The sequence below is a fragment of the Pholcus phalangioides genome, unplaced genomic scaffold, assembly GCF_987345545.1.
Source record: "Pholcus phalangioides strain wild (caught in Gottingen) unplaced genomic scaffold, Ppha-v1.0 ptg000024l_1, whole genome shotgun sequence".
In the NCBI taxonomy this organism is placed as follows: Eukaryota; Metazoa; Arthropoda; class Arachnida; order Araneae; family Pholcidae; genus Pholcus; species Pholcus phalangioides.
Window position 1 is genome coordinate 28,542,917 of NW_028301616.1, and position 16,385 is coordinate 28,559,301.

At 33.3% G+C, this 16,385-nt stretch overlaps 1 protein-coding gene across 12 annotated transcripts in view; it reads right to left on the reverse strand.

The window, feature by feature from the left end:
* LOC149069148 (uncharacterized) overlaps window positions 1-16,189 on the reverse strand; it is a 29,876-nt gene extending 13,687 nt beyond the window's left edge. For 5 of the 12 annotated variants that reach the window (XM_089250924.1, XM_089250920.1, XM_089250919.1 and 2 more), the window contains exons 1-8: window positions 16,062-16,188; window positions 13,677-13,784; window positions 9,230-9,412; window positions 4,476-4,550; window positions 4,054-4,103; window positions 2,402-2,552; window positions 2,166-2,248; window positions 967-1,110 (exon numbers count right to left, since the gene is read on the reverse strand). In XM_089250924.1, coding sequence (XP_089107050.1) covers window positions 967-1,110; window positions 2,166-2,248; window positions 2,402-2,552; window positions 4,054-4,103; window positions 4,476-4,550; window positions 9,230-9,412; window positions 13,677-13,707 — 717 coding nt within the window. In that variant the 5' untranslated portion in view covers window positions 13,708-13,784; window positions 16,062-16,188. Of the gene's footprint in view, window positions 1-966; window positions 1,111-2,165; window positions 2,249-2,401; window positions 2,553-4,053; window positions 4,104-4,475; window positions 4,551-9,229; window positions 9,413-11,009; window positions 11,027-12,064; window positions 12,233-13,676; window positions 13,785-16,061 lie in introns of those variants that run through there. The other 7 variants (XM_089250925.1, XM_089250929.1, XM_089250922.1 and 4 more) reach the window with 6 other exon arrangements.
* Window positions 16,190-16,385: the final 196 nt, after the last annotated feature.

Below are 16,385 nucleotides of genomic sequence, written 5' to 3' on the forward strand. Positions count from 1 at the left end.
TCAGGGTGAAAAAAAAACAACCCTCCCCTATTTATTCTCACTAAGTCTGAAAGGGTTAACTGATAAAAAAAAAAAAAGATGTGATGACATTTCATTTTCAGCATAATCTCCCAAGACAGTTTTTAACAAACAATTACAGCCTCAGTTTCATTTATTCGTATCTATTAACTTCTTGCAGGTCAAATTCAGATTGGAATTGATTTCCATTATTTTTCCTTTTATTTCTTTTTCTCAATTTTCAGTTTAAGAATATCAACCAAGAAATAAAATTAAAAAAAAAACCCACATTTTATTCTTCCCTGAAAATGGATTTGAAAAAAATTAAATCAATGAAATAAATGCTGAAATGAACATAATTTTTTTATTCTAAATTAAATTCGGAATCTCATACTTTCTGGGAAGAAAAAGTTATTTCACGAATGATAAAAAACAAACTGAACAGCAACCCAGTCAATATTCCGAGGAATTTCTAAATGATAGGCCATCAACTTAATTAATACAGTCGAATCCCATTATAACGAACACCAAGAGACCGGAGAAATCGCTTTGTTATAATGAAATTTCGCTATAAAAGAATTCCATTGTTCCTATGCAATCTTATCAGGGGGTTTAGAAAAGTGTTCGTTACATCGGAATTTTCGCTATAACGGTATTCGTTAAAACGAGATTCGACTGTACTACTAAACCACACATGCACCTCATCCACATTTCCCTGTGGGATTTCTAACAAATTAGTATATGTTAGAATGGATGTGTAGTGAACCTGAGGTGAAGTCTGTTTCTGTGTAACATGTGTTATGTGTAGTACCACTATCTGCCATCAGTTTTTCTAAACTTAATCAATACTGAATCATGATACCAAATCTATGCCGTATTTAAAAGTATTGTTTGCTGCTTCTTTTTTTTTGCACCAGCATGTATACTTCGCAATACAGTCATACAAATTATCCGACAATTTTCACAAACCTTCGGTACGTTTACTTCATCTTGCTTGTTCAAGGTATGGTCAACATTCACCACCTCTAAACGAGCCTTTTGAATATCTTCCTTGCATTTGTTCAGCTCTTGCTGCAAGAGATCTTGTTGCTGTCGACACATACTTGCTTCATTCTAAAATATTTTTGTTACACAGTCAACATGAATGCAAGGAATAAGAAGCACAGCTATTTTGCGAAATAACAGTAATTTCATGCACATATAATCCATGGATCATAAGCTTAAAAAATATCAGAATTTCTTGATGTGGATTACAGATTACTGCATATTATATGCAGCTTTTTTCTGATAGGTTGGAATAAAATAATTTTCTATAGATGGAGATAAAGTATAGATGCAAAATTGAGAATCTCCCCCCCCCCCATTTTTCAAATGTGCAACCAACGCCCCCCTTCCACCCTTCAAAATTTCATTGTTATTGTTAACGTGACAACCAGAAACTAGAATATACAGTCAACAGAGTTTTACCATACTAGAAATATCATTTAAAAAGTGCGTAAACATGCTTTAGATATATTTTGCTGAAATGTTTTTACATGAATACAGAGTAAAATGTTAAAAAAAACAAATACAACTTCATTTCCCTAGAAACTGGTTCAGAAGGATGGGGCTAATGGAGCAGTAATCAATGTGAATAACCATGGTGCAGTTAACCCTTTTTAATAAGCAAGATTGAAAGACAGGCCAGATGAATCACCTGTCTGGATTAACTGAGATAATATTCCGTAAACAAGGGGAGGGGGGGAGGAGTCTCATTTAAAATAATAAACAGAGTTAACTTGGGCAGGTATGAAAGGGTGCAGTTGCATCAGGCTGCAATTTCCGTGTGCTTTCAAGCTCTAAATAGTGCAACAGAATGAATCTCAAAGTAAAAAAAGAAAAGAAAAAAATTCAGTCTTTCTTCCATGAGACCAATTTTTGTTGAGAATTTTTTTCTTTAATATTACGTTTAGACATGATGCAAAATTATACAATGTTTCGAAAGTCTTTTTACGATCATAAAACTTTTGCAAAGAACAGTTGGAGAAAAGACAATGTTTTGAAGGTAGATGGGGGTGGGTTCATGTCTGGGTCTAACTTCCAAAAATTTTTGATTGAGGAGGTCAAAATATTATTCTGGAAACAGCACAGTCATATATTTTATATTTAATAAAAGTATATATACATACAGCACTTTGCTCAACTTTCCATATCAAAGTGGCGCTTGATTGCTCTAACTTATCCTTTTCTTCCAGAAGCTTAGATATGTGAACTGATTAGAAAGGGGGAAAAAATTAAGTTTCAGAAAGGGAGCAAACATTTCCTAGGATGCATGGATTCAAAATAAGCAGAAATTAAATACCTGTTGCTTTTACTTAAAATAAAAAATTTATATATCTTTGATTCATCATACATTGGTAGATACCTTGCAGTTTCTTTATTTCTTGCTCTTTTTGCAGCTGCATAGTCTGTAGTTGGTCTTTTATAAGGCTTTCAGCATGCTTCTTGTCCACTTCAAGTTCCGCATAGCTAGTTTTCAATTGTGTTAATTGGGTCTCCACTACCCGTCTTTTGTCCTGTGAGAATATATGAAGTGCTTGAATAAATTGACAACAAAATAACAAGTACACAATTATATAAGAGAACATGCGTATGCAGAATTTTCTCGGGGGGGGGGGGTTTAAGGTTTTTTCCTGCAAAATAACACTATAATCTTGGTGTATGCCAATCCAAGAGCACAACATGAACTTGTCTGCCTAAGTGAATGTGATTACAGAATAAGATTTAATCTTGTTTCGTGCCATGTTTATACTTCAATACATTTTGTAACCAGCTACTCAGATTTTTCCTGTATTAATAGCGTTCAACACATGCATTCATATCTGTCCATAAATTTTTCAGACTAAGCATTTATTTTTTGGAATTTTTTGATGATGTTTTGCATTAAAAACACAAATGTCTCATCAAATCTTTATTTCTAATTTTTTTTGTGAAGAAATAATTTACTTCATTCAAATTTTTTCTGCCAAGATGATGCAGGGTATATTCATCTTCACACACAATTTTTTATAGAATTTTAAATTTTTTTAAATTCTATGTAATAAATCATACTTTTCCCAAAAACATCTTAGAAACTTCCTGAAAGTTAAACTCTGATGCTGCCCTCTGATGAAAGCCCCCGAAATTCATATTCACTATACTTCTAACTCAAAACTTACACAATCTTTTAAGCCAGAGCTCAACTCCCCGAGGTAAAAAAAAAAAATCAGTGATGAGCAAAACCATCCCACACATTTGTGCATGCAGAATCTGAAAGGGGTGGGGAGAAAAACTAATATTAAATGTAAATTTTCTGATAGTTTTATAAGAACTATACATATCAACATTAAAATTTACAGTGAAACCTTGCTACAATAATACTTGATATAAGATAAATCCCTCTATAAAGATTTTTCTTTCAAATCTCGTTTGGAATTGTCTTTTATAGTCTAAGTTATACTCTACTCATTACAACTATATTTTTCACTACGATAAATCTCTTTATAACAATATTTTTCAAAGAAATTTGGGAAACAATACAAAGATATTTATTTACATCTTGCTTAAAATTACTTCAATGTAATTTCAAACTTTTCACTTATTTTACTTCTTCCGGGAAGGGGGGGGGGGGCAGTGTCTAATAAAATCTATATTTTGCGTGATCACGTGATCACAGAAACTGTTAATAAAGTTACCAGTGTATTCCCCAAAAGTACGGTGATGTAAATTCCTTTACAGAAGCAATACATCCAACTGAATTTCATTAACCAACTAATCAATTACTATTTTTTTTGGCAAATAAATACTCGAAAGCATATTTTACCATAGTACTAAGAAGGCCTATTCAGAAAATGAATGTCAATAATGGCATATATTTGGTGGCATGTGATGATAATGTTACCTTTCGATACAACAATATATTTTATTGGTCTGCAGTGTATCGTTATATCAAGGTTTCACTGTCCTAAAAAAAATTTGACAAGTTATGAATTATAATTTAAGTATAATGTGAAATTATTTTAAAGAAAAAAAAATTACTTTTTCTTGTTGGAGCTTAACATCCACATCTTGTGCCTGCTTTTCATGTTCTAAGAAAAGATGAGAATAAAATAATATAATTGCATAGTTAAAAAAAAAGAACTAATCAATCACATTATAGAAAAAATGAAATACAATTTTATTTTTTGGCTCTCAATATGTGGGCCACCTAAAATATAGGCAGGAACTTATATCGGATCCATCACCTCTCCCCCAATCTTTATATATACATAATACCTAGTGAAATATTGGGTAAGATTTACAATAGGCACTCCCTCCACAATATTTTTACAATTTTTATGCCTTAAGATAAGCCTAAAGAATATATTGTAATGTAAATTATTTGACAGTATAGATGAATTTGTTTTTGAGTTCAAAGCAATAAAATTTGAATTAAGAAACTTGTATCAAGATTCACTGACCCTCTTTAGTGTGCCTGTGATCGGACTTTTCTTGTTGCAATGATTTCTCCAGCCTGTTTTTGTGTTCATATACGACTTTGGGGGAAAAGAAAAAAAAAATTATTATCAGTTACTGCCATTACCACTATTCAGTTCAATTAATTTTGAAAAGGGAAAAAAGTAAATAAATTAAAAAATATCACTTAAGAAACCTTTGCTCCAAGGTTTTGTCACATCACTTATCAATGAAAAAAAAATCTCAAAAAATAAAATATGGTGATTATATAAACACAAGTTTTGAAAATGAAATGCTGATGCCCAGTGCTTTTTTTTTTCTCACAATATATAGTAAGTTACCAACATTTAATTTGAGTGTTGAAATCATTAGAGTTACTGTAATAACATTTTCATGGCTGGTACAGGCATTTTTTTTATGGAATAAGAATGCACTGTGTGTTTGTACCACATAAATAGGCAAATCACACTATTCACATAACCTATCAATCATTTGTATGCAAGTATGACTAAAGACAGGGCTCCTACTCAAAAAATTAGAAAAGTGGGATGAGGAAGGGTAGCCTCTCCCCCCCCCCCCCATTAGACAACATGATCATAGCATAATAAAAAAAATCCCTAAAATTTTTTTTTCACACCACTATTTCAGTATCTTGTATGATTGACTCGAGCCAAATCAAAATGACAGAAATGACTTGGTAGCAAAAGCAATTTTTGACCCAAAATAGGGTATTAGCAACCACACATAATTCTTTTCTGTCTCTCCTCACAATATACAGTATATTCATGGCGGAGATACAGGGGGCATTGCCCCCCATCCTCCAGCGTCAAAGGTGGAGTCGACTGATCTAATGTATAAATGCATATATGAATTGACATCATTGTGTCCCCCAGCAATAATGACCGTGCCCCCCCCCCACAGGCTTCCAAGCCTATCTCTGCCTATGAGTATATTACTTTCTTTTTTTAGAGTCTTTCACAGTCAAGTCTGTCAACTCTCTTTGACAATGCACACAGCTAATTATGAAGATATGCAAGTTTTTTAAGAATGAAGCTCTTTCGAGATCACTTCCAATAGCAAAGTGCAAAATGTGTAAATGACAAGGTCTGATATAAATAAGTCAAGGTGGACCAGATGGTTTTACTGAGTGCATTGTCCATCCCTTTTTTTCTAAAAGAATTTGTTTAAATTTTAGTGTTCAATGCCAGTGTAATCGTTTTTGACAAATGAAGCACTTTCATTTCTAGCTCATTGCTGAGTACTGTAAATATTGTTTATGCCTCTGCATGCCCTAAAAATACAGAAGGCAACTGAATGCTATTGGGTATCACCAGTCACAAAACCTAGAATAGGCCTACGTATTCATCTGTTTTTTTTATGTAAACTGTTGTTTCACCTATACACAAAATGTGCACCATAATTTTGAATGATGAATATTATGACATGAATGTCGCTCTCCACTTGTTAATACAAGATTTACAGAAGACTGGATGTTGTGAAGATATTTGTTATTTGAGATGTTCATTTTTTAAGGAAGGAAAAAACTCATCTTCACAACATCCAGTCTTCTGTAAATCTTGATGAATATTAGTTACTGTCCAAGACCATGGAGTAGTGAATAAAAAATTATTTTTTTTCAACCAGGCAGAAGTTTTAATCATTACTTTACTTGTTGAGCCCTCAAACTAAGCAAATGAAGAATAAACCACATACATCCCCTACTGCAAATAACTTGAAAACGATACAATTTCTGCTTTGGCAGGATCATTAATTGCAATCTACTACATTGTGTTATTTGGAATATATTGATGATTCTCTCCTCAATTAAAATCAATTGTAAGAATTTTGTTGATAGGTTTTGGTAAAAAAAAATAGGAAAAGAATAAGACAAAAACTAGAAAGTAGGACATTTTACCAAAAAGTAGGAAAAAATAGGATGAGTGGGAGCCCTGCTAAAGAGCATGAAACAGACAAGAAAAAGCTTGGACTGAGCATGTTGGAGCTGATAAGAGCTGTTATAATGTACAGTATTTATGTTGCAAGCAACTTCATTTTATATATGTCATACAGAAATGACTGACACAAATGCAGTCACAGGGTGGAAAATATTTTATTTACGACATTGCAAAAACTAATTATTACATTAATTAGATACACTTCCCAATCAAGTCTATGTACTTCTGCCATTTGGCTGGGAGTTTCCCCAATAACTGTCGCAAACAATTCCATAGGTATGTTGGTACACCATCTATGGACAATAGCCTGAAATTTCCCTAGTAGAAATAGGCTTCTTGGGATGCTGGCTTGATCGACGTTTCAATTGCATCATGGATTGGTGTTTTATTGTTGGGTGTTTCATGTGAGAACCACATTAATCTCACTCGTAACCAGTCACATGAAGAAGTCATCCAAGTCTTCATCAGTGCATATAAAGTTTCAGTAACAAGTTTCTGCTGAGATGTCAATGCATGTAACATCCACTGCACGCACATTTTCTCAAACTTCAAACTGCTGTCAACAATTGACTGCAATGTTCCTTCAGCAAGCCTTGTTTCATTTTGCAGCTCATCAAATGTTATGTGTCTGTTCATCATAATCAAACTCGACATGCCGTCCACATTTGCTGCTATACTGCGATGCTGAAGGTCGTCTTGTGCTGAAATCTTTGGTTGCACTTCCCTGTCCACTATTGGCCAACCAGTGGGACAGTTTGCCTTGACAACGCTGTCTTCAAAAACAGACATGATGAATAACACCTCCTGAACCACCCCCCCCCCTTTTCCACAAAACCATACAGTCTATTACTAGCCATGATAATCACATTCCATCTTTGCTGTCTATACCTGCAATGACTGCCATGGGAAGAATAACCACTCTCCTTAATTACTCACTAGCTGATAGCACCATCTGTGCATTCTGCATAGCATATGACCCCTGATGCCTACTTTTTTTTTTTTTGGTGTTTCACGGTTATGTTGAGTTTGTTAATGACGTGAGAAGGCTTGAGTCAATCAGTTCTGTAAGACCCAAGTACATACAGGTGTCTGGATCAAATGTCCCCAATTTTAAACACAGATTAAAAATCAGTAATGTCACATTGGGTGACAGATATTCAAAAATCAGTAATGTCACATTGGGTGACAGATATTCAAAAATCAGTAATGTCACATTGGGTGACAGATATTCAAAAATCAGTAATGCCACATTGGGTGACAGATATTCAAAAATCAGTTGCCCAGTTCTGCAAGCTTGACAAATTTTCTAAAAGCGTCATTACGTATGCTGCCATTGTTAGGGGTAAACAATGAGAAAAATGGTGCCACCATAGGAGAAGGTGCAAATTGTTCTGTGAATATGTCAGCTCTCAGCGACAAAGAACCTGATTTCCATTTTAGGATCATTTTTTGGATGAGGCAACATTGTCCAACAGGGTTAATAAGCACAATTGCTGAAATTGGACCTCAGAAAATAACTTCAATTTTGAAAATGTAAAAATCAATGTGTGGTGTGCGCTATGTGATATAGTCATTGTGCCATTTTTTCATCTGGACAACAGAAGGAGCACACGTGGAAGTGCACTGATTCTTTTAAAAACAAATTGAGTGTTGTGCTTTCAATTTACATATTTTTCTCATCCTTTTCAACTTCTTTCAGTGCAGGAACTGATAAAAAAAAAGGGACATTTGATCCTGACATCCAGTATAATGCATTGTGCTGCAGCGTGTGATTGATTTTTTAAAAATATTTTGACAGGTAATGCTAAAAAATTAATGAGATATCCCATATTTTACACAGATAAATTTCATTCAGGTTAAGAGATTTTTATGACATGAGTTACACATCCAGGAATGAATGTTGTAGCCATAACCGAACATCATCACTGTATCTCAAAGTTTTGAACAATTAAGAATAATAATTTTGAACGGACTGACAAGTCAATTAATATTTTTGTTATTTTGGAAAGAATGTTTCAATAAATGAACACCAAAGGAAGAAATTGAATTTTGAATATTTCTGCTGCTCTGGATTCACCAAAATAATAATTAAAAAAAAATAGTGATAATTAGGAAAAATAGATAAAATTCATAACTTCATGGAAGACAACAGCTGCTGCTCAAATTACACTGGACAGCAATGAAATTGTGTCTGACATGAAAATATACAATTCTAAATGGTTATTAGCTGCTGAACATGAATATCACCATGAAAAAGTTTTATTGGCACTTGTTTTTTTAGATACCACCCCGTTAACAGTTTAAAAGTACTTTATGAGCATTATTGTATGATGAAAAGTGATAAAGACAACGTACAACAACGTTACAAGGGAAAATGGTCAACCTCAATGCTGGATGACTACTGTTGGACAATTTTAAGATATATGCTTCTTATGTCTAGTACAAGCATAATGCAAAATGAAATAAATCACACACGCTGATAAATTTACTATTGTGCTGTAATATGTAATACATTTGAGTGTTTCTATGTCTTTGTGTTTTTTAAGAATATTAATGTTGTGCTTCGATTGACAAGGTTTCCATGTATTTGTGTTTTTTTTTCTGTACATGTATTTTGTTTTCAGTATACTTATGTTGAGTTTTAAATGTGTATTTAATGTGCAATTTTTGAAAATTTGCACTGATAGCCAATCGAGCTTTCTTATGATCAAATTTGCATTCAAAATTTGATGCACAAACTTTATCAAAATTTTTTGTTTAGTGTTATTTAACGGGCACAGCTCAATGCACTTTATAATATTTACCTTGTAACTGTGCTGACAAAGAATCTCTTTGCTGCTGGCATTTCTCATTGGAGTTCTCCATTTGTTTCAAATTTGAGTGAACACTACTGAGCAGGAATATCACAAACCCCATGCCACCAAGAACTATAATGTACATGAAAAGTTTTCCCCTAGAACTCCTCATGATTGGCAACCAGGTATGTGCTGAAAATGGAAAAAATTAAAGAAAATTTTCAAAACCTTTAATGATTCAATTAATGAAGGATAAAAAAGGATATACTTTGAAAAATTATTGTAATTTCTTGAAGTTAAGAAGCAACTTCTACAGTTTTGAAAGAAAATTTTTACCTTCTGGGACTCTTATATGTGCATCATTTTTATTTAACTTTTTTATTGATTTCCCCAACAAAAAAAATCTATGCACTCTCATATGAAGTTACCACACTCTTTTTTTATAGATAGAATTTTTAGTCTCAGGTCACTATATCTCAGTCTTGTTTTATGTAACATTCCTGTATTCCCCTTATTTTTGTTGTCCGACTTTTTTAAAAGTGTCCCATTTTTTTCCAATGCAATACATTTATTGCAACTTGTAATAATCTTCTATCCCCACCTGTTGAATTTTTTTTTTTTTAATAATGTGATCCACACGTATTCCCAAGGGATCAGTTTGATCCGTCCAGGGAATTTGTTAGTGTTAGTAAACATCCATGCCCGAACCGGGATTCGAACCCAGACCTGCACAGTGAGAAGTCAGTCCCTAACCACTTGACTGCCAGGCGGCAAGTTCAGAAATTTTTTAGCAATTTCAACAGTAAATCTGTAACTTTTTTTGGTAACAAGTTATGTCCTTGTTTTACTGATTAAATATGGGCAGTCTACATCTCACTGTGTTATGTAAGCCTCTACTGATTTTTGTAATAATTGAAAAAAAAAAACCAGCTACCTTGTTTTATATTTTCCGAAAAAATAATACAAATACTAACACAAAGGCCACAACAGGCAAATGCTCAACGAGGTGGCTGAAAAAAAGCCCATAAAAATATGGATGTCAAATATGACTAAAATACAGCAACCCAATATAAAAGCTTATATCACGAAAGAAAAACTGATAATTAATACCATATAATACACTGCCCATGAAAAAGATTATGTTTGTCTTACCTAAGTATGGATAGCTGCTCGGTTATCCCGCTATGTTTATTGTATCAATTGTGTTAGAATTCACAGCATCCAGAGGTAAGCTATTCCATTTATTAACAACCCTATCAGGGAAAAACTCTGAGACACCAATATTACTCATTTTTTAACTTCTATTTTTCGAGTGCAGGAATCTGTGAGGCTGTACCTGTAGCACACCCCCTACGTGGTTCTGTGATGTTATTGAATTGTAATCTTCACAAAAATTGTCTTCAGTTTACAGGCCTCTTCTGATCTGGAAACTACTAGCTCATTATGAAGATTTTCATAGTTTTGTTAAATAAAATAATGTTGATAGATTTATAGAATGTAATGCCTCTGATGTTTTTATTTTTTCAAAAGAAAAATATTGTGATTTGAGAGACTTTCTATTCAACGAACAGCTTTTGAAATCCCCCTCCCCCCCACCCTATAAGTCTGTTATATCGAGGGGGGTCACTGTATGAACATACATATAGCTACTTTTACTGAGAATAAAACCAATAACTACTTTTTCAACAAACAGAATTGATTGCAATTAATATATGAGATTAATCACAAAGAAAAACACACAGATGTCCAAGACACATACAATTCGACCATAACAATGAATATAACTTACATTTTCTTCGAAGGAACCTAATAAAATGAAAAGATCAGTGCTACAAAACTTAACATTAAATAAATAACTAAAATAATTAGTATTTAAGGTCTTGACAATATTGGCATCTAATAATTGATGAATTCCTTCATGGTACATTATAAAAATAGTAAATTGTGAGTGCTGGCAACTGAGCTGACCACGAGAAGTTACCTCTAGTGAAACCTCTCATCAACGGCCACTGATGGGACCGAGCAAACATGGCCTATTGGAGGTTACAGCAGTTAAGAGGTTCAGTATTTCTGAAACGTATATCAAATTTTTGGATTGCTCGTAGAATTATAATAACCCATGCTATAATGAATTAGAAGCTGTTTTTGTAACATGATTTATTTTGCATTGAAGCAGTGTGAATTTTTTTTATGAAGAACTTTATTTGTGATGTGCTATTGTTAATATCATTCAAAAATTTCATGAAGAAAAATATGCACAACTGCATCATAATCCGTGTATCATGGGACATGTTCTTCAGATTAGATTCATCCTGATGCAATCAGCTATTTTTTGTTTATCTGTAGAGCAGTATTAAGCTGTAGAACAGCATGGAAAACAAAGACTCTTTGGTCTATGCCAAAGGCCACTTGCCAAATTCTAATCCTAAATTTTGCTTTGTTATTTCTGAAGTAGGTACAGTACACTCATTAACATCTACTTAAAAAATTTCTGGGGTCAGAGGATCACATTTTTGTAACCATAGATGCTTGAAAGTACCTGTAGTTATTTTCATGTTCGAAGGACTCAAGGAAGGAAAAACTCCTTCACAGCAAATCTATAGGGTTATTTTTCTCATGTGACAATTTTTCTTTCTGAAAATTGGCAGCGTTTCAGAAATCACTGTTTGGAGGTTAACCTTAATGTTAATCCAATGGGATGTGATCTGTTCCAAGAAAATATGGCTGTTGTTCAGAGGCTACTGTTGTTCGGAAGTGACCATTATGGGTGGTTTTACTGTATTTCACATTTTTATGCATAGGCTTTTATGACCAGTACCATGGCCATGAGAGACAAGAACTTACCCCGCTGTTTTGCTGTGATCTACTTCCCAAGATTTCACCAGCAGCACTAGAAAGTAACTGAGAAGACCACAGCCACAAACAGCCTGGTAAATTCTTGTTTCTCACTCCATCATTACTGGTTGGAAATAAAGAAAGAAGAGAGACACACACATACTTACATATCTTCTTCTAAATGAACAAAAAAAAACATAGCATTGAGAAAAATAAATGACCATTCAAATGTTCCAGGTTAGTTCAAAGATAGAAGTTCACATTTCTTGATTGCAAGAAATAGTTGCTAACTTTTTTTTGTAAACTCAACTTTATTTCTCACAGATGAACTCAAACATAACTTTGAGAAAAAAAAAAAGATTTTATTTAGTATGGGTGTTAATACAATCAACACATTCATTATAAATTTCTTCATTCTGTCAAAAACAGACAGCCCCAAAGCAGAATGTGCCAAAATCTGTGACGTACGTCGCAGAACAATTTGGAAGAATTTTAAGAAAAAGTGCAAACACCACCATTACATATATGGGGATTTTTACCGCAGAACATTTCCAGTCAGCCAAGGGCTAGTCGCAGAACAGTGCTAAACATTCTGCTTTGGGGACAGACAGTAATATAGGGTCTACCGCTATACCGAAAAAAAACATGTAAAGTAATCATTACATGTGAAAATATGGTAGTGTTGATACAATCAATATTCATCATAACAAATACCTTTGTTCTGTCAAAAACGGACTTCATATAGTGCAGTGTCTCCCAAGTTTTTGATGTTGTTGAAATTATTTCTTTCATCGATTCCAAAATTACTTCTTAAATTGATTCCTAAATTATTTCTTTCATTAATTTTAGAATTAATTGTTAAATGTTTTCAACCATTTTCTGAAAATGATCGGTGGGACACAACAGAAAGCTCCAAGGGCCAAATGTGGCTTGCAGGCCATGCATTGAAGTCCCTTGCTATAACATATGATCATTATAATGAGCGTAGTGAGATCACCAGTTATAAGAAGAGATTTTCAGAAAATTGTGATTTATATGAAACTGTTTTCTTGCTCAAAAAAAAAAAAAAGATCTAGTTGGAAAAAACATTAGTACAGTACTTTACAGCAATATTTTCTTTAAAAAAAACGAGCCAGGTAAATAGTTTTTTTCTCATCATGGAGCTCAAATATAATTTTTCTTCTATCTGTTAAATAACTTAAAACAGTCATAACTTACAAGTAATCGTAAGCCACAGTGGTGGTTGGCTGAAGTTGGTTTTCTGTGGTTCCCAACTTCGAGGCGCAAATGCGAGCCGATCTCCCCGTTAAAAAGTCTCGCCTCAGAGAGCAACAGTCCTACAAACAGTACAAATATTCAGTCACTACACATCACTCACTTCACTCCTGAGATATAGATGGCAGCAATGAAAAATCATACACAACACTAGATACGCACTCAGACTGTTAGGTACACACACTTACACTTCCGGCACAACTCACTAGGTAGTAAATTGCCCATGGCGATAGACCTGAGTTGTGCTCGGTTTCAAAAAAAAAAAAGTAATCATAAAAGTAATTTCAATACAGAGATCTGCAAGGATTTTGAATTTAAAAATGAAAAAGCTTAATAAGTTTTTTACCTGATGTTAATGAATGAATTTGTTCTCCCATAGATCCCCCTCTCCCAGAAAAAAAGCTACGAACAAGCAAATAAGATCCAATCGCTACAAGCGAGTCACGCTATACACCTGTAAGGAGGTGGAAAATACAATTATATGAGCAAACATGCATTAATTTTTTTATACATATAATAATACAATACTCTCATTGACATCAGCCAGAAGACTTTCTCTAGGAACCTGTGGAGTACCCTACCATAGATTAAAAGAAATTATTGTAAATCACAATACACATTCAGACACTGAAATTTTACATTTCCACTCCTCCCAACCTTTACATAAAAAAGATTTCAGCTTAAAGGGGAAAACCAATTCCGTTTTAGAACAATTGATAGAGAAAAATACATGATTTAACATTTTGAAACCCATTGTGCTGAGTAAAAAAACAAAACAATTGTCCCACTCGACAAATAACATGTATGGTCATTGTACTTGCAACCAGGATTTTTTGGTTATAGTTATCAATAGAATCGGTTATTGTAATCGGAAACCCTGTTTTGTGATGTGATCACAATGTATATATGAATAGCCAAAAATCACAGATGTTAATGAGCATCAGTTAGTGTAACTGCTATATTCTATGAGTGTCCATTAATAACTTCAATATGCTTTATCCTTCAAACAAATCTCTCATGATCTAATCTTAACAAGAACATGATGGTCACTCATATAGAAAAAAATGTGGTTATATGAATAGAAACTTCAATGCAAATGATGCATAAATAAATGCACTAAAAAGATCCCTGAAGGCAAATAGGCATTTCTATCATGACCAGGATTTTACAGATCTTAGAAATAAAAGTTTAATGCATTACTTGTGCACATATGTGAGCGAGTGTTATATAATTAACATTAGAACAACTATTCTACTAATGAGTGCTTTTGAATAAATTCATTCATTGCCCAAAGCGATCGACATCGAAAGGCTGTCTCGTATATGTGTACTTTACATTGCTCAGTATTCTGCTGCTATTCACAATTTTTCATTCCCCTCCCATCAATCTTTCAGCACATTTCTCGATGGTACTATACTTCAAATATTATCAGTGAAAATTAAGCAAAGAACAAGAGCTGAAAGAATTACTGTAAAAATCCATATTAAGATATCAAAATATAACACATTGGTGTTTATCACAAAAATATAATTCGATATATACAGTTGGAATGAAAAAAATTTGTGAAGAATAATAATTTATGTCGAGTTTTTTTCAATTCCTGTCCACTTCCATCATTCTAGGTATTTCAAAATTCAAGTCGTTTTAGTGTCGATTAAACAACACATATTTATCTAATTCTACAATAAAATTTACCATTCGTGTCCACAATGACTGGAAATTGTAAACCACATAAAAGAAAATATACGTTATCTAGTAAATTTATCTAATTAATGTTGCTTCATTTTCGATCCTGTATCTGGTTTAGGATGTTATATTTTTAGTCTAAGAATGTAGTTTTGTTTGTTAATTGTTTTTGTAGTTTGTTTTCGATCAGCATTTTTGTTTTTCAATCGCCATAGTATTGTCCCTTTCTGGGGATTTTTCCTTTGGTAAGAAAAGTCTGAAAGCATTACTGTTTCACACTTGACAACCTTCTCATCGTTATTTCAGACGTTTTCACATCAAAGAAAAAAACTGCCACCAATATCATCAAAAGAGATCATGCTATAGCTGTTCCAACCCATGTTATGTTCCCCTCCCCCCATTGATATCAGTCTGCTTCGTACCTGGCAAAAAGTGATAACAATACCCAAATGATAACATTATTCGTGATTCTAATGAGCGGCATCTACTTGCATAGCCAAATCACAGCTGCTAGTGAGTGTCTATTAATGTGAGTGGCATTACTATTCCCTGAGTGTCCATTAAAAAGTTAAATATGCTTTATCCTTCAAAAAAATCTCTCAAGATTCAATCCTTACAAGAACATGACAGTCACTCATACAGAAAATATGTGATTATATGAATAAAAGCTTCAATGCAAATGATAAGTTTCATTAAAGAAAAACTCCTCGGAGCGAAATAGGAATTACTATCACCACCAGGATTTTAGAGACCTTAGAAATGAAAGTTTAATACATTGCTGGAGTATATGTGAGCAAGTGTTAAGTAGTTAAATGACACGCATTTATCTAGATTTAAGAACAAAACTTACAATTCGTGTCCGCAATGACCGGAAACAAAATAAGAAGTAAATACAAATGGTTACTCAAGACTTTATTTCGAATCAAACCCGCGATAAGAGGTTTCGATAAAAGTTAGGGATGACTTGATCAACAAATTAAATTACCAACATTTGAGAAACAACACGTGGTTTTTAACACGGAGAGTGAAAATTAAAGCATCTTACCGGAACTTTCTTAGACAAATTCATCTTGAAAGGGACACGTCTACTCTTTATAGCAATATTGTTGACACAGGCCAGCCTAAAAAACATCAAAAAATTAAGCTCAGTTCTAGCTTTCAATTGATTACAGCGAGGAGCAAAAACACGCAATTCTTAAAGAATATAAAAAAAAAAATCATTGAGGTTTAAAAAGTTTCGAATTTATCTCAGGAAAACTACTAACGAATCAAATTTATCATTTATATTACTATTTTTTTCAATAAATGTTTTCAATTTTTAGAAATGACTATTTCTGAAGAAAGTTTAGAAAATTCCAATCTCAATTAA